Source organism: Neoarius graeffei, chromosome 6, assembly GCF_027579695.1.
Source record: "Neoarius graeffei isolate fNeoGra1 chromosome 6, fNeoGra1.pri, whole genome shotgun sequence".
NCBI classification, from domain to species: Eukaryota; Metazoa; Chordata; class Actinopteri; order Siluriformes; family Ariidae; genus Neoarius; species Neoarius graeffei.
Genome location: NC_083574.1, coordinates 40241628 through 40263282, shown reverse-complemented (window position 1 = coordinate 40263282; position 21655 = coordinate 40241628). Strand labels below are relative to the sequence as shown.

General features: G+C 41.6%; 1 protein-coding gene across 9 annotated transcripts in view; it reads left to right on the top strand.

Moving 5' to 3' along the window:
• elapor2a (endosome-lysosome associated apoptosis and autophagy regulator family member 2a) overlaps nt 1-21655 on the top strand; it is a 150955-nt gene that overhangs the window by 23271 nt on the left and 106029 nt on the right. For all 9 annotated transcript variants that reach the window (XR_009654883.1, XR_009654886.1, XR_009654882.1 and 6 more), the window contains exons 3-16: nt 1196-1382; nt 2939-3086; nt 3218-3307; nt 3466-3571; nt 3696-3848; nt 6216-6304; nt 6400-6580; nt 6806-6934; nt 8270-8360; nt 12865-12967; nt 13116-13253; nt 15776-16039; nt 19305-19478; nt 19570-19750. Coding sequence is in view for 4 of the 9 variants with exons in the window: in XM_060923637.1 (XP_060779620.1) it covers nt 1196-1382; nt 2939-3086; nt 3218-3307; nt 3466-3571; nt 3696-3848; nt 6216-6304; nt 6400-6580; nt 6806-6934; nt 8270-8360; nt 12865-12967; nt 13116-13253; nt 15776-16039; nt 19305-19478; nt 19570-19750 (2034 nt within the window). In the remaining 5 variants the exon portion in view is untranslated. The remainder of the gene's footprint in view (nt 1-1195; nt 1383-2938; nt 3087-3217; nt 3308-3465; nt 3572-3695; nt 3849-6215; nt 6305-6399; nt 6581-6805; nt 6935-8269; nt 8361-12864; nt 12968-13115; nt 13254-15775; nt 16040-19304; nt 19479-19569; nt 19751-21655) is intronic.

The window sequence follows — 21655 nt, the reverse complement described above, 5'->3', positions numbered from 1 at the left end:
GTCTGTGTGGGTTTCCTCTGGGTGCTCCGGTTTCCCCCACAGTTCAAAGACATGCGGTTAGGTTAAAATGGGGTGATTTTGTGCTGAGGTGCCCTTGAGCAAGGTACCTATTCCCCAACTGCTTCCTGGGCACTGTAGTATGGCTGCCCACTGTTCTGGGTGTATGTGCATGTGTTCACTGCTTCAGATGGGCTAAATGCAGAGGATGAATTTCACTGTGTGCTTGAGTGCACATGTGTCAAATAAAGGCTTCTTCTTTTACCATGGCTTGCCAATTTATGAGGAGTGTTCCTATAAGTTAGAAACATGCTGATTCAGGAAGTCTACCATTTCTGTTACCTGGACATGACTGTATGCCTTCTCCAGGTTCTGAAAGGTTAAACGTGCCCCTCTCAGTGGGATGAGTGCAGTGATCATCTCTGAGGTTCACAAAGTGTCCAGAAGATTCTCCTTACACCATAATACGTACAACTGCTACACACAAATTTTTCAGTACGCACTGAGAGTTCAGTTATGTGTATTGGCATTTCTATGGGTGTGCATCTACACTACCGTTCAAAAGTTTGGGGTCACCCAGACAATTTTGTGTTTTCCATGAAAAGCCACACTTTTATTTACCACCATAAGTTGTAAAATGAATAGAAAATATAGTCAAGACATTTTTCTGTCCATTTTGAGCATTTAATCGAGCCCACAAATGTGATGCTCCAGAAACTCAATCTGCTCAAAGGAAGGTCAGTTTTATAGCTTCTCTAAAGAGCTAAACTGTTTTCAGCTGTGCTAACATGATTGTACAAGGGTTTTCTAATCATCCATTAGCCTTCTGAGGCAATGAGCAAACACATTGTACCATTAGAACACTGGAGTGAGAGTTGCTGGAAATGGGCCTCTATACACCTATGGAGATATTGCACCAAAAACCAGACATTTGCAGCTAGAATAGTCATTTACCACATTAGCAATGTATAGAGTGGATTTCTGATTAGTTTAAAGTGATCTTCATTGAAAAGAACAGTGCTTTTCTTTCAAAAATAAGGACATTTCAAAGTGACCCCAAACTTTTGAACGGTAGTGTATTGTTAGGCCAATCCTAATACTCTTAAAATCTGGCAAAATAGTTTGTCATCTGGCCATATTGGCTTTTCCTAAGTGATATTTTGCTATCTTGTGAGTGATTTAAACCCATCCTTTGTAGCGTTCTCGTGTGGAGCTGGGGAGTTTTTGGAGATGTCGTCACAAGAGTGCACTCAGTGTGCAGCTGGGTCCTTTTCTCTTGGCAGTGGTATCCGCTTTGATGAGTGGGATGACATTCCCCCTGGATTCAGTAGCCTGGTGACGTCTCTTGATAACGCACCAAACAGACACGGGCCAAGCTGTAACGGGTGAGTGGCATGTCTCTCTTCAGTGTTATCACAATTTTGATATTTTAAATGTTTATATTGTGATATTGTTTATATCGCTTTCAAATTTAATCTAGAATTCAGTGTAATCATTGTGTAATCCAAAAAGACGAGAGACGAGAGAGAGAGAGACACACGAGAGACAGAGAGAGAGAGAGAGAGAGAGAGAAAGAAAGATGAGAGATAGACATGAGAGAGACACACACAAGTGAGAGAGAGAGACACACACACGAGAGAGACGAGAGACACATGAGATAGATGAGAGAGAGAGAGAGAGACACACACACACACACACAGACAAACAAGAGACACACATGATAGTGAGAGAGAGAGACACATTTAATCTAGAATTTTAGGTTAAAAATTTAACCTAAAGTGTGTTTGTGTGTCCATCTCAGATTCTCATTAGGGCAATATCTCAAGAATGAGTGATTGAATGTATGTAAGATTTATATGGAATTATCATTGTAAATGCCAGATGAACGGATTCAATTTTAGATTTGATCCAAACAGCAGTTAAAGGTAGACCGCCTTTCAGATTTTTCAAGTGTAGGTCATAAAAAGAATTTTCCCCGACACCCAATTATTTTTATTTAGTGGACCGAAAGCTACTGAAATCGAATCACAGACTTCCAATTTAATTAGTTTTTTTTAAAAATAGAACAATGAATTTAGGGCCACATGGCCCTAAATTCTCTGCTATTTTTTCCTGCTTCACCATGACCCAATCCAAGATACTACATCATGCATGACGTGGTGGGCTTTCCCTGTTCACGCAAGGCATTGTGGGATACAAATTTGAAATAGGAGAGAACAATAGAGGACGTGAGTGTGCGAATGAAACGTGAAAGACCAACTACAGTAATGGAAAGCGAGAAGAAAAGAGGTTATGTTGGGAAGGAAAGGAAACACAGGACCAAACTAATAAATATCGGCGGTCAGCGAGCACCTCGGGGTGATCAGCTGTTTGTTTAGTGACAGAATGATGGAACTGTCAGTGCACGGTCAAAGGTAAACCTGTAGATGGCAGTAATGCAACACTGTGGATGCCAGCTGCTGGAAAACCCAAAAGAAGAAGAAGAAGGTAAACCTGCGCATGTACACATGGACTTCCTCTGTCTATTTGACTGCGCGAAGCGAGCGATTTCATGCACATTATTTGCTCGGGAATCGTCTCAAATGAAATAACTTCCCAGCCATTTTTTTAAAAGATATTACAGAAATAAACATATCACAATGACCAAATTTCAGAGGGAACTAAATTTCACAGATTTTATGAAATCGAAAGGACGACGAGCTTTAAGGTCACAGCAAGGTGAAATGTCTGAAATAGTTTTTCTCAGTAGGTTCTTTTCTGTTTGAAATATATTTTAAGAGTTTTTGAAGGATATGGATTCATAACAAGAAGGACTAGACTTGTCAGCGGCAGACGCATTGAGTTACTGGTGTCGATTTCTACTTGTTCTACTTTAGTTACGGATTACTTTATTTTTTTCTGTTTGTGTGTGTGTGTGTGTGGTGTCTTGATTTCCTTTCAGCTCCTCATGGCTCGCCCGTGGTAGTTATGTGGAGTCGAATCAAGATGAGTGTAGTGTCTCTCTCGTCTACGCCGTTCATCTTAAGAAGCCAGGCTCTGTCTCCTTTGACTATCAGTATGTGGACAACAACATCTTCTTTGAGTTCTTTGTAAGTCACACACTTGTCTTAAACACCTTATTATAACTGTGTAACCGTGGCAGGAGATGGTACGGCTTCTTTAAATGATTTGAAAGAAATTGAAGGTGGATATTCATTTATTATGCTGATTCCTGTAACAGATTCAGAATGACCAGTGTCAAGAAATGGACAAGACTTCTGATAAGAAATGGATGAAACTGACAAACAATGGAATGTGGGCCAAACACACGGTACGGTACATAAGTATTTGCACGCCTACACATTCCGGCTTGTTTTGCATTTGCCTCTGACGTGTTTGCTAAAGTGCGGAGTGTAAAATCCTGTCAAATCGATTCTGCAGTCAATGATTGGGTGTGTGTTTACAGCAGGGGCTTTTTCACCCACACAGGTCACGTTGAAATCTGGTACAAATGTGCTGTACTGGAGAACCACAGGAGTTACTGTGGGGGCAAAAATAGTCAAACCAGTGCTGCTGAGGAACATCCAGATAGAAGGTGTAGTGCAAAAATAGGAACTACTGATCTAATTTAAACAGCCTTCTTGACTCTAATGTAGTTTTCCTTCCTAATGTAATTGTATTCCTCCTCTCCACCCTCTCTTTTTCTCTTTCTCTCTCAGGTGTGGCTTACATGTCAGAGTGCTTGCCCTGTAAGCCAGGCACATTCAGTAACACTCCCGGCTCTTCGTCGTGTGATCCCTGCCCCAGAAACACGTACTCAGGCAGAGGTGCCAGCTCCTGTACTCCCTGCAATGCGGACACACACTACGCATGTAAATATATCAGCATTATCATATATACTGAATGTTTTATGCTTTTAAATGTTGATTAGTGTCCTGGATGTGTAACAAATTGCTGAGTATAAGGTTGAGTTCCTCTGGACCTGAACGGGAACAGTGTGTTCAGTATTCTGCTCAGTCAGATCAACTTAGGATGAAATCAACCTTGGGTAATGGTTACACTGTATATCTGTAGGTCTACAAATGACCCACTCAATATGAAATGTAATAAATAATAATGATGTTGGTTTTAGGCAGATATGAATGTGTGTGTGTGTGTGTATGTGCACATGGTGCCCTGTGATGAACTGGTATCATATAAAAGGTGTATTTCTGCCTCCCGGCAAGATTTCCGAAAATAGGCTCCAGGTCCATGAACGGGATACTGTACCTATTGGAAATGTATGCATTAATGAATGACTGATTATATCAAAAATCAAAGTCCTTCCCGTGCCAGGGCATGGTCTTTCCAGGCACTACCCAAGCCCTTAAGGCACACTAGGTAGCACCAATCTCCACTTCTATAGCCCTCACCTATACAACTAGGGTTACAGTCCACTGGTAACTGCAAGAGTTTGACTCCCCACTCACATCTGTATTGCCTTGCCAGTAGGTACGGTACCATTTTTATGATGGTCTTTGGTATGACCTGACCATGAGTAGAACTCACGATCTTCTGATCAAGAAGTGGACACGCTAACCACGAGGCCAACTCGCAGTCACTGATTATATCAGGTAATAAAAAAAAATCATCAGATGCCATTAGGTTTCATTAAATAGATCTGAACAGCAAAAGCCTTATTTAAAAACACAAGTCTCATCTCATTATCTCTAGCCGCTTTATCCTGTTCTACAGGGTCGCAGGCAAGCTGGAGCCTATCCCAGCTGACTACGGGCGAAAGGCGGGGTACACCCTGGACAAGTCGCCAGGTCATCACAGGGCTGACACATAGACACAGACAACCATTCACACTCACACCTATGGTCAATTTAGAGTCACCAGTTAACCTAACCTGCATGTCTTTGGACTGTGGGGGAAACCGGAGCACCCGGAGGAAACCCACACGGACACGGGGAGAACATGCAAACTCCACACAGAAAGGCCCTCGCTGGCCACGGGGCTCGAACCCGGACCTTCTTGCTGTGAGGCGACAGCGCTAACCACTACACCACCGTGCCGCCCACGGACTGCATAATATGGATTAAATATCTATACAATACGGGGAAGTCGCTAAACATCACAATTACAAATTGTATAATAAGTACAATTTTTCAGTTTTAACTGCCAGTGCAGTGGTGCAGTATGGATTGCTGGTTCGATCCTGGACTTGAATTTCTGTCAATATGTTGTCAGAAATTGGGGTACAGTAGGAGTCCATTTCTGTCCCCCAAGGTACAGTCTACACTAATGTAACCCCTCAGACTCATTACTGGACCTCAAGGTAACTATGGGTACCCTGTTAGGGCCAAAAAGTTACATATATGTTCCCAAGCAGTATATAAAGGGTACAAATAAGTACCTTAGAGGGTACTGCCCCAGTGACAAGCCATTGTACCCTTAAAGGTACAATAATGTACTTTATTTTCTGAGATCGTACGGAGTTTATCCCTGTGTTTTCCCCACGCCCATGTAGGTTTTCATCTGGGTTCTCTGGTTTCTTCCAACCTCCCAAAAGCATGCATGTAGAAAGAAAGAAGCCTTTTATTTATCACGTACACTCAAGCACAGACTTAAGCACAGTGAAGTGTCTCCTCTGCATTTAACCCATCTGAAGCAGTGAACACACACACACACACACACACACACACACACACACACACACACACAAGTGAGCAATGAGCATACGCACATACCCAGAGCAGTGGGCAGCTACACTCCAGCATCCAGGGAGCAGTTAAGGGTTAGGGATTAGGTTCCTTGCTCAAGAGCATCTCAGCCCAACCTCCATGTCTTTGGACTGTAGGGGAAACCGGAGCACCCGAAGGAAACCCACGCAGACATGGGGAGAACATGCAGACTCCACATAGAAAGGCCCCCCTGTCAGCCACTGGGCTTGAACTCAGAACCTTTTGGCTGTGAGGCGACAGTGCTAACCACCATGCCACCCTGTGTAGGTGCATTGGCTATGCTAAATTGCTCCTAGGTGTAAATGTATGTATACATGGGGCCATGTGATGGCTTGTTGTCCCTTCAGGGTGTATCATGGGTGGCACTTCATTCCCAGTGCTCCCAGGATCCACACTTATATGATAATGATCACAATATGATTAATCATGCATTTCTGTCCTGTTGTCAATAAAGCCACTGCTGTGAATAATATACAATGGTTTGTGTTGGTCTGTTCTTTTTATATGGACCAGTGGAGGGCTCTACAGAGTGTAAGCCCAGACCTGCATGCTCAGAGAAGGACTACTTCCAAATCCACAGTGTTTGTGATAAAGAGGGCAAGGTAGTGCAATCATACTTTATATTAATCTAATGATCTATTTGTAATACTGATTAATTAAATGTGTTGAAATCTTTCTGTCTGTCTGTGTGTCTCAGACACAGGTTATGTATAAATGGATCGAGCCGAAGATTTGTCTGGAAGACTCTCCTGATGCTGTAACGCTGCCCCCTTCTGGTAAACGTGAGCCGTGCCCACCCTGCAACCCTGGCTTTTATAACAACAACACTGCTACTTGCTTTCCTTGCCCACAAGGAACCTACTCAGAAGGCCTCAAAGGTGATTCCCAGAATTCCTTCTTCAATGTAAATGTTTTCAAGTATGATCAGGCTTTGGGTAGGCGGAGTAACTGAGGTAGAGTTGTTGTTTTGTATCCATGTGTGAGGGCTTTAATGAAATATCGTGAAAAAGTGAATACATTTAATATATTTTTGTTGTTTCTTCTTGAATAGAAAGCTAGTGCTAATATGGTATTTGTTTTGGATTTTCCATGTCACCATTTAGCATGCCAGCCTTGTCCTGCGGGCACAGAGCCAGCCCTGGGCTATGAGTATAAGTGGTGGAACGTACTGCCTTCTGGCATGAAGTCGCAGTGCTTCAATGTGGCCAATACCAAGTGTGACGGCATGAATGGTGAGAGAGTGAGAGCGCAACATCCATCTGGATGAAACTGTCAGAAACAGCTTAATGCCGGGATCAAACTACTCAAATTCACCCTGATTTTGAACATCTGGAATGACAAATAGGTCTTGTAGTGTGACATAATCAAAGAACAGCGATGTGGAATCTATGATGCCCATGATACACTGATGAAAAGTCTAGCATGTCAGATTTTTTTGGATTTTCTCATCTAGTTTGATAACTTCTATGATGTGTTACTTGATCACCATGATTGACAATTTCTTGACCACCCCCCGATGACGCATAAGGACGTGAATGATGATTGGTTAGGATCAAACTTGTAGTGTTGCCAGTCTCTCGACCAAAACAAGACAAGAATTTATGGCACTGTGATTGAGTAATCTGACATGGTGACCATTGTGAAAGCCTTAAATATAATATAATCTGATCCAGGGCGGCACGGTGGTGTAGTGGTTAGCGCTGTCGCCTCACAGCAGGAAGGTCCGGGTTCGAGCCCCGGGGCCGGCGAGGGCCTTTCTGTGTGGAGTTTGCATGTTCTCCCCGTGTCCGTGTGGGTTTCCTCCAGGTGCTCCGGTTTCCCCCACAGTCCAAAGACATGCAGGTTAGGTTAACTGGTGACTCTAAATTGACCGTAGGTGTGAATGTGAGTGTGAATGGTTGTCTGTGTCTATGTGTCAGCCCTGTGATGACCTGGCGACTTGTCCAGGGTGTACCCCGCCTTTCGCCCGTAGTCAGCTGGGATAGGCTCCAGCTTGCCTGCGACCCTGTAGAACAGGATAAAGCGGCTACAGATAATGAGATCCCGGCATAAGGGTCACTGGTATACAGATGCAGAGCTAGTTTGTGACAGACAGATGGCGCTGTTGCACCATGAACAGCTGTTCTAGTATAAATGAGCCAGAGAAAGAGTTGCAGTCTTTAGAAACTGTGCTTTGCTTGTAAGCATATACATTTTCAAGCACTTTTTAAGCATTCCATAATTTACTGATGTGTGTGTATGTGTTTATATACTACTGAAGACCAAATGTCCCCACAAGGATAGTAAAATCTGACAATTTCAACCTTGTGGGGACATTTGGATGATCCCCACAAGGAAATTGCTGGGGTGTGTGTGTGTGTGTGTGTGTGTGTGTGTGTGTGTGTGTGTGTGTTTTAAGCAAAAATTGAAAAAAAAAAAAGAGCCAAAAAGTTTCCTTTTCATTATTGAGGTAGGTGCAGATACAGCATTAATTAACTGCAATAATAATTATGTCAGTGGAAGGTCCTCACAAAGATAGTGAGACAGATGTGTGTGTGTGTGTGTGTGTGTGTGTGTGTGTGTGTTAGGTTGGGAGGTGGCAGGAGATCACATTCATTCTGGAGCTGGAGGTTCAGATAATGATTACCTCATCCTAAACCTTAAAGTGCCTGGATTCAGGTGAGTCAAGCAAGCTCTCTATAATGATCAGGTAAAATTTTCCAGTGGCAAAATCAAGAGAAAGCCATTTACATTCACTGTGATGTAAGATATCTACCTATTGAAGAGCATTATAATGTATACTCTAGATTGGTTTTGGATTGCATTTGACACGTTGTAAGAGTCAGGCTTGTATTTTATGCAATAAATGGCCATAGTGTTGAACATTTTGGACAGAAACTATCTTAAAATACACCACATGCCTGAAAAAAATTCTTTTGGCTTGAACATCGAAGCAGAAGTGAGCATTCTGTGAAAATGGCAATGTCCACCAAGTATCTGCCAATACTTAGAGTTCTGTCCCTAATAATAAGTAAGGAATAAAACATGACACTGCATGATGTTATAAGAAAAGTAAATCAACCCTAGGGTGGTGTGATGTAGTCTGAAGCAAAGTGGCATTACTGTTACCACCCTGACGCGTTTAGCTATTATACCACAGCAATTTGCCAGAGACTGCATTTTTTAATTAACAAAAGAACGACACATTATACATTTCATCCATTTATAGCTATGTCGTTAATGTCATTGGACATTTGCAAAACAAGTTCCTGTTATCACTTACATTATAACAGCTACAAACTTTAATAGGCTCTTGTTATACTCTCGTGAAGTTCACAAGACAAAAACGCAGCTTGTCATGTTCCAGAGAAACTGTAAACACTCTCCATCCTGAAGACTTGTTTAATGCATGTCTGAAGACTTGAAGTTATAGCTTTACATCTGACTGACACAAAGCACTGACACTGGAGACGCCTTCCATAAACGCTAAATAAATTTCCTCACAGAACACGTCATCCTATCAACGATTACACATAGTTTTAGAAGAAGAAGAAGAAGAAGAACTTTATTCATCACACATACAGTACGGTACACTTGTGAAATTCCTCTCTGCATTTAACCCATCTGAAGCAGTGAACATACACGTGAGCAATGAGCACACACACATACCCAGAGCAGTGGGCAGCTGCGCTACAGCACCTGGGGAGCAGTTAGGGGTTGGGTGCCTCGCTCAAGGGCACCTCAGCCTAAGGCTGCCCCAAGTTAACCTAACCGCATGTCTTTGGACTGTGGGGGAAACCGGAGTACCTGGAGGAAACCCACGCAGACACGGGAAGAACATGCAAACTCCACACAGAAAGGCCCCCGTTGGCCACTGGACTCAAACCCAGAACCTTCATTCTGTGAGGTAATAGTGCTAACCACTACACCACCGTGCCGCAATATGTTCACGTATAGCACCTGCCATACATTTTCACTTGTAATAGTTACTTTAGAAAAATCTTTCAATTAACTATTAATATAATATAAACCTTGTAGCTGGCACTATTGTCAAATTAATTAACATTTTCTGACCACACTGTAAAAAAAAAAATCCGTTGTTTTTACGGACAAACACTGGCAGCTGTGGTTGCCAGAATAATCCTGTTAAAAATACAGTGAAATGTAAACAACATTACAGAATAACTTGTACATTTCACTGGGATTCCATGTACAATTAATGATAACTAAATGTAAATTTTACAGGTATTCAATGTACAATAATCAATACATAACTGTTAATTTTACGGATATTCATTGTACAATAAACAATGATTCAAAATGGTTACAAGCAATGATCTACAACCCCAATTCCAAAAAAGTTGGGACAAAGAACAAATTGTAAATAAAAATGGAATGCAATAATTTACAAATCTCAAAAACTGATATTGTATTCACAATAGAACATAGACAACATATGAAATGTCGAAAGTGAGACATTTTGAAATTTCATGCCAAATATTGGCTCATTTGAAATTTCATGACAGCAACACATCTCAAAAAAGTTGGGACAGGGGCAATAAGAGGCTGGAAAAGTTAAAGGTACAAAAAAGGAACAGCTGGAGGACCAAACTGCAACTCATTAGGTCAATTGGCAATAGGTCATTAACATGACTGGGTATAAAAAGAGCATCTTGGAGTGGCAGTGGCTCTCAGAAGTAAAGATGGGAAGAGAATCACCAATCCCCCCAATTCTGCGCCGACAAATAGTGGAGCAATATCAGAAAGGAGTTCGACAGTGTAAAATTGCAAAGAGTTTGAACATATCATCATCTACAGTGCATAATATCATCAAAAGATTCAGAGAATCTGGAAGAATCTCTGCGCGTAAGGGTCAAGGCCGGAAAACCATACTGGGTGCCCGTGATCTTCGGGCCCTTAGACGGCACTGCATCACATACAGGCATGCTTCTGTATTGGAAATCACCAAATGGGCTCAGGAATATTTCCAGAGAACATTATCTGTGAACACAATTCACCGTGCCATCCGCCGTTGCCAGCTAAAACTCTATAGTTCAAAGAAGAAGCCGTATCTAAACATGATCCAGAAGTGCAGACATCTTCTCTGGGCCAAGGCTCATTTAAAATGGACTGTGGCAAAGTGGAAAACTGTTCTGTGGTCAGACGAATCAAAATTTGAAGTTCTTTATGGAAATCAGGGACACCGTGTCATTCGGACTAAAGAAGAGAAGGATGACCCAAGTTGTTATCAGCGCTCAGTTCAGTAGCCTGCATCTCTGATGGTATGGGGTTGCATTAGTGCGTGTGGCATGGGCAGCTTACACATCTGGAAAGACACTATCAATGCTGAAAGGTATATCCAGGTTCTAGAGCAACATATGCTCCCATCCAGACGACGTCTCTTTCAGGGAAGACCTTGCATTTTCCAACATGACAATGCCAAACCACATACTGCATCAATTCCAGCATCATGGCTGCGTAGAAGAAGGGTCCGGGTACTGAACTGGCCAGCCTGCAGTCCAGATCTTTCACCCATAGAAAACATTTGGCGCATCATAAAACGAAAGATACGACAAAAAAGACCTAAGACAGTTGAGCAACTAGAATCCTACATTAGACAAGAATGGGTTAACATTCCTATCCCTAAACTTGAGCAACTTGTCTCCTCAGTCCCCAGACGTTTACAGACTGTTGTAAAGAGAAAAGGGGATGTCTCACAGTGGTAAACATGGCCTTGTCCCAACTTTTTTGAGATGTGTTGTTGTCATGAAATTTAAAATCACCTAATTTTTCTCTTTAAATGATACGTTTTCTCAGTTTAAACATTTGATATGTCATCTATGCTCTATTCTGAATAAAATATGGAATTTTGAAACTTCCACATCATTGCATTCCGTTTTTATTTACAATTTGTCCCAACTTTTTTGGAATCGGGGTTGTACTAGACAGATATTTTTTGGGGGCTTTTTTCACCTTTATTGGATAGGACAGTGTAGAGACAGGAAATGAGCTGGAGAGAGATCGGGAAATGACCTTGGGTCGGAATCGAACCCGGGTCCCCGGATTCATGGTATGGCACCTTAATCGACTGAGCCACGATGGTGGCCATTTTTTTTATTTTTTTAACAGGGTAATGATGTAATTTTAGCTATCACATTCTGTTTTAGTATTACAGTTTGTCTGTGTTTAAACTAAAACAATTTGTAAATTCTACAAAAAAATATGATCAATTCAACATATTCTTACTGTTAAATTAACAGTGGTATTTGGTTAGGAGTTTTACAGTATATTGATTAAATTACACACTGCTTCATTGTTTTTGTATTTACAGTTTTTTTATGTCATGATTTTACATAAATTCACTGTTAATTCTATGGACATTTTTTTACAGTGCAATCAGATTCAGGCATTCAACAGCTCTGTTTTGTGACTTCATCTGTTTAGTGATAATTACTATAAGAGGTTAGATAAGCTTTCTTGATTTTTGATTTACACACATACAAACAAGACCGCGAGTTGGCCTAGTGGTTAGCATGTCCGCCTTGAGATCGCGAGTTCTACTCGTGGTCGGGTCATACCAAAGGCCATCATAAAAATGGAACCTACTACCATCTGGCAAGGCACACTGCAATACAGATGCGAGTGGGGAAGTCAAACTCTCATGGTTACCAGAGGACCTGCTCCCCACTGTAACCCTAGCTGTATAGGCAAGAGGCTGAGGGCTATTGAAACAGAGATCGGCGCCACACCCATGCGCCTCAAAGAGTTGGTTAGTACTGGGACAGGAGACTGCCTGGGAAGAACAGATTCTGGTGTGAGAGGGACTTTGACTTGACTTTGACATACAAACAAAAACAACTAGAAGGGCACTCGGTAGAATGCATACTTTTGTCAAGCCACAAATTCAGATTTGCATCAAAATCTAATCAATTGTTCCTTGATCCATGGTCCACCTTTCCTCAGAATTTCATCAAAATCCTTTAAGTACTTTTTAAGTTACGTTGGGAACAGAAAACCAACCAACCAGTCAAACAAACAAACGGAGGCGAAACATAACTTCCTCCAACAAAGTTGGCGGAGGTAATTAATATTTATTGCTAGCTCATAGTCTCATTGATGAAAGATCACATGCAGTCATGTTATGAAGTCTCCAGTTGTTAAGTTTTCTGGTCATGTGCCTCAGGTTACCAACATCCGTTAGTGGAACCAGTGCAACCGAGTTTGGACGCATCACCTTCGTGTTTGAAACCATATGTTCAGCTGATTGTCAGCTTTACTTCATGATGGTGAGTGTGTGTGTGTGTGTGTGGTCCATGTGGAACTCACACTTTCATCAGCACTTCCTCATCCTTGGTATGCTTTGTGGTCAACTTTAGCTTATATTAGTTGTTTGTATCAGAAAGCTCTTTTGCATATGTGTTATTGTTTTTGCAGGACACAGACAGATGGCGCACCAAAGTGGTGGAATTGTGGGAAGGCAGTAAGGAGAAGCAGTCCTACACGCACATCATGACTAAGAATGCATCTGTGTCTTACACATGGGCTTTTCAACGCAGTAACCAGGCTAGAGATGTATGTGTACACACACAGACTCATAGATATAAGGCTGTATTCAGAGTTTAGTTAAACACGCAGTGGGAATTTAATACTGAAGTTGTGCTCATTGGTATTCAGACCTCAGACATACCGTGGCTACAGATTTATTCTCCAAAATAAAGCTGTGTCTCAGTTATGTGTGAGCCTGACCTTAGACTTAAGCCCATTTTTCTTGTGTGATATCAGCTTGAGCAAGGAGCAGCGTTAAGTCCAGTGCCACTGTCTGACAGTTCACGTCATGCTAAAATGTACAGTTAGGTCCATATATATTTGGACACTGACACAAATTTTGTTTTTTTACCTGTTCACTGAAACATATTCAAGTTATATAATGGACATGGACATAAAGTCCAGACTTTCAGCTTTCATTTGAGGGTATCCACATTAAAACTGGATGAAGGGTTTAGGAGTTTCAGCCCCTTAACATGTGCCACCCTGTTTTTAAAGGGACAAAAAGTAATTGGACAATTGACTCAAAGGCTATTTCATGGGCAGGTGCGGGCAATTCCTTCGTTATGTCATTCTCAATTAAGCAGATAAAAGGCCTGGAGTTGATTTGAGGTGTGGCGCTTGCATTTGGAAGATTTTGGTGTGAAGAAAACATGTGGTCAAAGGAGCTCTCCATGCAGGTGAAACAAGCCATCCTTAAGCTGCGAAAACAGAAAAAACCCATCTGAGAAATTGCTACAATATTAGGAGTGGCAAAATCTACAGTTTGGTACATCCTGAGAAAGAAAGAAAGCACTGGTGAACTCATCAATGCAAAAAGACTTGGACGCCCACAGAAGACAACAGTGGTGGATGATCGCAGAATAATTTCCATGGTGAAGAGAAACCCCTTAACAGCAGCCAACCAAGTGAACAACACTCTCCAGGAGATAGGCGTATCAATATCCAAATCTACCATAAAGAGAAGACTGCATGAAAGTAAATACAGAGGGTTCACTGTATGGTGCAAGCCACTCATAAGCCTCAAGAATAAAAAGGCTAGATTGGACTTTGCTAAAAAAACATCTAAAAAAGCCAGCACAGTTCTGGAAGAACATTCTTTGGACAGATGAAACCAAGATCAACCTCTACCAGAATGATGGAAAGAAAAAAGTATGGCAAAGGCATGGTACAGCTCATGATCCAAAGCATACCACATCATCTGTAAAACACGGCGGAGGCAGTATGATGGCTTGGGCATGCATGGCTGCCAGTGGCACTGGGTCACTAATGTTTATTGATGATGTGACACAGGACAGAAGCAGCCGGATGAATTCTGAGGTATTCAGAGACATACTGTGTGCTCAAATCCAGCCAAATGCAGCCAAACTGATTGGTCGGTGTTTCATAATACAGATGGACAATGACCCAAAGCATAAAGCCAAAGCAACCCAGGAGTTTATTAAAGCAAAGAAGTGGAATATTCTTGAATGGCCAAGTCAGTCACCTGATCTCAACCCAATTGAGCATGCACTTCACTTGTTAAAGACTAAACTTCAGATAGAAAGGCCCACAAACAAACAGCAACTGAAAACTGCTGCAGTAAAGGCCTGGCACAGCATTAAAAAGGAGGAAACACAGCGTCTGGTGATGTCCGTGAGTTCAAGACTTCAGGCAGTCATTGCCAACAAAGGGTTTTCAACCAAGTATTAGAAATGAACATTTTATTTACAATTATTTAATTTGTCCAATTACTTTTGAGCCCCTGAAATGAAGGGATTGTGTTTAAAAAATGCTTTAGTTCCTCACATTTTTATGCAATCATTTTGTTCAACCCACTGAATTAAAGCTGAAAGTCTGAACTTCAACTGCGTCTGAATTGTTTTGTTCACAATTCATTGTGGTAATGTACAGAACCAAAATTAGAAAAATATTGTCTCTGTCCAAATATTTATGGACCTAACTGTATATTTTGGACTGCAAATGCCATTTGAGGCCAACATTAAAGACAGAAATATGTCAATCAATCAATCAATCAATCAATCAATCAATCAATCAATCAGTCAATCAGTCAATCAGTCAATTGTATTGTCCCTGTAATGTCCATGAAACTTTGTCCCAGAGAGTTGACTGGAGGAGACAGCATCTTAACACAGACTTTAACCCAATTTTCACACATCCTCTTAATAAAAACATTATTTTATGAATTTGAAACACCAAATAATACAATTGCTTGCATCCCTTCTATCTCAGCTTTGAATTCAAATCTGTATCTTGTGGCCAGATTATATTCCGAGCCCCCCAAAAAAGAAAAATACATTCTTGTGGCCTGTCTAGTCACACCATCATGCTTTCTGCTACTGTATGCCTTGTTTATTGTGCAACAAAATAGGAGGTGTTGAATCAAGTGCTTTTATATAAGCAGCTAAATAATGAGTGTTGAAGCCATATTACACTGAAGGTAATGTGATAATTATACTGCTTTATGCAACAATATATTCGCAGTGTATTTGCTTACTACACTTTATAAAGGGAGAAACCTACTAAATGAATTTTGTGGCATCTCTTAGGGGCATCAGTATGTCAAAGACATGGCGAAGATCTACTCAATTACCGTAACGAACGCTCTGGACGGTGTAGCCTGGGCATGCAGGGCATGTGCTATTGAGTCTCAACAGCCTGGCTCGGCCTGTGTGCCATGTCCTGCCGGCTATTATATAGACAAGGAAACCAATCAATGCCAAGAATGCCCACCCAACACCTTCCTCTCAGGACACCACATCTATGGCCGAGACGCATGCCAGCCTTGTGGACCAGGTGGCCGCAGCAACAAGGTACAGTCAATGCTTCTAGTGCTAGAGAATAATCAGGTTGCTGATCTTATTGCTGTCCAGTGTTTATGACTCAACATGTTGTACTGCGGGGTGGGGGGAATGTCGAAAACACAATGTTGACATCAAGTCCAATATTCAGTGACAGCCAATCGCATTGTCATCCTCCATGTTTATTCCCTAGAAATTCTGAATGATCCCAGGGTCCAAGACGCATGATTCTGATTGTTGGAACGCATGAGTAAAATTGGGAAATGTGTAGTGTTTTCTTTCTGGGTAAATCTTGTAACGTAGGAAGTTTAATGACTGAAACACAACCTTGACAAAAATTGTGGTCTCCCACATTTTCCACTTCAGTTAGGAGTGTATAAATATTGCAGGGCAGTCTACGCATAAGGTGCATAGTGTCTTGTCTGGGCAAGGATCTCTGACCACAACAGCAAAAATGCTCCAAAATATATAGTAACTAGTTTATTTTCTGAGAGACCTAAACAGACTGTTGCCTACAGCAGGGGTTCTCAACCTTTTCTGCTTTGAGGCCCACCTATTCATACTTGTAATGAGTCAGGACCCATTAAAAAAGATCCCTAATTATTTTGGCTCATCTATTCTATTAGAATCTAATAATCTATTGTAAACTGTATTAATGGGATGCAACATCACTCCCTGTTGCAGATGGAAGCCCAGGAATTAAAGAAATACAATAAAAACAAACTGTTTTTACTTTGAAGGTTTTGTATTTAAAACTGTATGGATGTACCAGAAGCCAACATAAAACCATGCATGCAGGGCATTCTCAGTCAAAAGGGATTAATGATCCAAAAGTGGAGTCTGGTCCATTAACACAAGAACTTATTGCTATGTTTGCGTACAGCAAACAAGCAAGTTATTAAAACCAAGAAGTCCACTCAAAAGAAGTGGATATAGAAACCACTCAATGGGATTAGATCCTTACACGCTAACAAAGAAGGATTTTTCCAATCCATCCAGCCATTATCTTTAGCTGCTTATCCTGTACAGGCAAGCTGGAGCCTATCCCAGCTGACTACGGGCGAGAGGCGGGGTACACCCTGGACAAGTTGCCAGGTCATTGCAGGGCTGACACATAGACACAGACAACCATTCACACACACACATTCACACCTACGGTCAATTTAGAGTCACCAATTAGCCTAACCTGCATGTCTTTGGACTGTGGGGGAAACCAGAGCACCCGGAGGAAACCCACATGGACACGGGGAGAACATGCAAACTCCACACAGAAAGGTCCCCGTCAGCCGCTGGGCTCAAACCCAGAACCTTCTTGCTGTGAGACAACAGTGCTAACCACTACACCACCGTGCCACTGGATTTTTCCTATGAAAGAAAAATTTACTCGCTAAATTTGACATTAGTAGAATAAATTTTGATCCTGTTGTAGCCGTAACTAAATACAAAGACAATAGCTATGCATACTATTATTAAACTGAATGTGAAGATAATTAACAGATAATCAACAGATTTCAGTTTTTTAAAAAAGATTGTGTTTTATTTTTAGTCTTTTGTATTCGTAATTATTTGTATCTGTACATGCACAACCCCACCAGCTCTGCTGGTCAACTTATCATGTTTAAGTAAAGTTATTTGTTCATTATGAGTTGGAAAATTATCCATCCGTTGAGTTCCCCGACATCTCAGACTACCTGGTGTTACAGACATCGTTCTACATGGACAAACAGATGAAAACTTGGAAGAGCATGGAGGAGAACAACTTTTTATATGTGGCTGGGTTAAAGATCTGCGGATCAGGACACTACAAGATTAATCCTGTATCGTTTTTGCCCGGGTAAGGAGGAATTTCTGGGCTTTTGTACATGTCTTTGATCAGGTTTCTAAGACGCTACAACTTTTAGTATCAGGTGTAAACAAACCACAGCCACTCAATTCTCAATCCTCCCTGCTCTTCTCTTCCAGCAGGCATCACAGATCCATATAATTTACCCACAAACGTATTTATTTATTCAGCCCACTGCGCTCTCTCTCGCTCTGTGTATGTGCATGCATGCACGTGAGTGTGCGCACGCGTGGGTTAAATGTGACAAAATAAAGACTTGTTCTTCTTAATTTATCCACAAATGTATTTGTTCCATTTGAAAAGTATACGGCAAAGCAGCTACCGGATGTGGGACACTACGACATCCTGAACTATTTAGTATTTGGTTTCAAACTTGAAAAAAATTTGCGGCCTACTAGATGGTGCTTCAGGGTCCACTAATGGGCCACGGCTCAGCGGTTAAGAAACACTGGCCTATAGAACTTCCATCATAACCAACAATTTAACAAAGATTCAGCACCAGCTTTCAGATTTTTAGGACGTAACCCCATCCACTAGCACTTTTCCTCCCACACTACACTAATATATCCTTTAAGTCGTTATGTGGTTACAGTATTCACTTTATTTCTTTCTATTGTGGTATTATCAGTTTGGTAATCACAATTAGGAAAGCAGTAGAGATAGTTCCCTCATAAGTGCATTTGGAGAGCTCCTGCTATTTTTGTTCATCACTGTGTTAGTGTTGTAATTCCAGCAGAGAAAAGTGCAGACCAAAAATAGTTCAAACCATTCCAGATGTTTCATGCTGGACCCCTGCAGCAGAACAATGGGATCTTGTAGATGTGTACGATTTGACTGGCTTCTATTTATAAACTTTAACTGTGCTTTTTATTGATTTGTTTGGTAGTACCAGAGTTTGAGCTGCTGGATATGCGGCCAGCAGAGCGAAACAAGTAAAGGTCTATTAATGGAATTTAAATAAGGCAGTCTGGATACAGTGATTACTCTGGTTGTGAAATTGTAATCTGTTATGTTGAATTGGGCTATGAAATGTCTCATCTCATTATCTCTAGCCACTTTATCCTGTTCTACAGGGTCGCAGGCAAGCTGGAGCCTATCCCAGCTGACTACGGGCGAAAGGCGGGGTACACCCTGGACAAGTCACCAGGTCATCACAGGGCTGACACATAGACACAGACAACCATTCACACTCACATTCACACCTACGGTCAATTTAGAGTCACCAGTTAACCTAACCTGCATGTCTTTGGACTGTGGGGGAAACCGGAACACCCGGAGGAAACCCACGCGGACACGGGGAGAACATGCAAACTCCGCACAGAAAGGCCCTCGCCGGCCACGGGGCTCGAACCCGGACCTTCTTGCTGTGAGGTGACAGCGCTAACCACTACACCACCGTGCCGCCCGCTATGAAATGTATTCTTTTTTTTTTAGGAACACAGCTTGTGCTACAGTGACTGTTTGTTCACACACACGGAGCACAACCGAACTCTACAGTATGATTTCAGTCCTCTGGGCTCCATCGGCTCTGTCACAAACGACCCCAGTTTCACTTCCAAGGGCACCAAGTACTACCATCTCTTCAACATTAGCTTGTGTGGGACACAGGTATAAACTCACACACAGGCTTGCACTGGGATTATGTGCTGCTTTTCAAATTCATTTTTTTCTGTTCTTGTTTGATTTCTGTTCCCTCCAGGGTCACAGGCCAGCGATCTGTACAGATAATATTACAGAGCCATCTGATAAAGATCTTCACAGTGGTGAGGGCAACTATGTAGAAACTTTTATCTGTCAATCAACTATTATTCCTTCTGATGGGCGGGGCTTGAAGACAACTTTTGCCTCACAGTCGATCAGTCTGGCAGACACGTTTCTTGGTAAGTTGGTGATGGGATTTTACAGATATACAATATTTGAAAAATAATTCAGATATTACAGTGATGCGAAACAAGACAAACGCTATTGCAGTTTAAGTCTCGATTACAGTCAATGCACCAATGTGTTTGTGTAGTGTCTTTTTTTTTTTTGGTGGTCCAAAAATTCTCCAATAACTCTCACAATCAAATGTTGGAGACGTGACTGTATGTTTAGTTCACTGACCGTGTGGATAAATGCATAGTCTAATCCTGTTGCATATTACACCGAAGTTAATATTAGTTAGTAATGTTAACTAGGCGAAAAAATTAACTAAAACAATTTAACCCAAGGGTGGCACGGTGGTGTAGTGGTTAGCGCTGTTGCCTCACAGCAAGAAGGTCCGGGTTCGAGCCCTGTGGCCAGCGAGGGCCTTTCTGTGTGGAGTTTGCATGTTCTCCCTGTGTCTGCGTGGGTTTCCTCCGGGTGCTCCAGTTTCCCCCACAGTCCAAAGACATGCAGGTTAGGTTAACTGGTGACTCTAAATTGAGCGTAGGTGTGAATGTGAGTGTGAATGGTTGTCTGTGTCTATGTGTCAGCCCTGTGATGACCTGGCGACTTGTCCAGGGTGTACCCCGCCTTTCACCCGTAGTCAGCTGGGATAGGCTCCAGCTTGCCTGCGACCCTGTAGAACAGGATAAAGCGGCTACAGATAATGAGATGAATTTAACCCAAATGTATCTATGACGAGCTCATCAGCAAGTTAAATATTGAGTTTAGATAAATTATCTGACTAATAAAAATAGTTCTTACCAATAAGATTTAAAAATAGACGGCCTTTCGATTTCAGAAAATCAGTGAAATTTAGTTCCCTCTGAAATTTGGTCATTGCTATATATGTTTATGTTTGTAATATCTAAAAACAAACAAACAAAAAAACCCAGGCCATTCTGGGGTTGGGAAGTTATTTAATTCGAGGGGATTCACTAGCAAATAATGTGCATGAAATCACTTGCTTTGTGCACCCAAGCAGACAGAGGAAGTCCGTGTGCGCATGCGCAGATTTACCTTCTTCTTCTTTTGGGTTTTCCAGCAGCTGGCATCCACAGTGTTGCATTACTGCCATCTACAGGTTTACCTTTGACCGTGCACTGACATTCTGTCGCTAAACGAACAGCTGATCACACCGAGGTGCTCGCTGACTGCCGATATTTATTAGTTTGGTCCTGCGTTTCCTTTCCTTCCCAATATAACGTCTTTTCTTCTCGCTTTCCATTACTGTAGTCAGTCTTTCACGTTTCATTCGCACACTCGTCCTCCATTTCCCTCTCCTGTTTCAAATTTGTATCCCACAATGCCTTGCGCAAACGGGGAAAGCCCACCACGTCATGCATGACATAGTATCTTGTATTGCGTCATGTTGAAACAGGCAAAAATAGCGGAGAATTTAGGGCCATGTGGCCCAAAATTCATTAATTGTTCTATTTTAAAAAAAAAAAGAATAAAATTGGAAGTCTGTGATTCAAGGTCAGTAGCTTTCGGTCCACTAAGCAAAATAATTGGGTGTCAGGGAAATTCTTTTTATGACCTACACTTGAAAAATCTGAAAGGCAGTCGACCTTTAAAAATACACCACTGAAATGAGTCATGTAAGTAATAAATAGAAAGTGTTGTGCCCAAAAGTACATATCAAATTCAAAATATTGTTCTAAAATGAAACCGAATAGAGACAGGAGTTTTATCTCTGGTTAATGTATGCGAAAAAAGAACACTGGTGACTGCCTCAGCAGTCTACTGAGTCATATGTCCTCTGGGCAATAATGAATAAAAATGGGTGGATGTGTAATATCCTTGTCCCAGCACCCTAGGTAGCAATTTGTAAACATTTGTAATCTGTGCAGTACTCCAACACTTATAATTCTTACCAT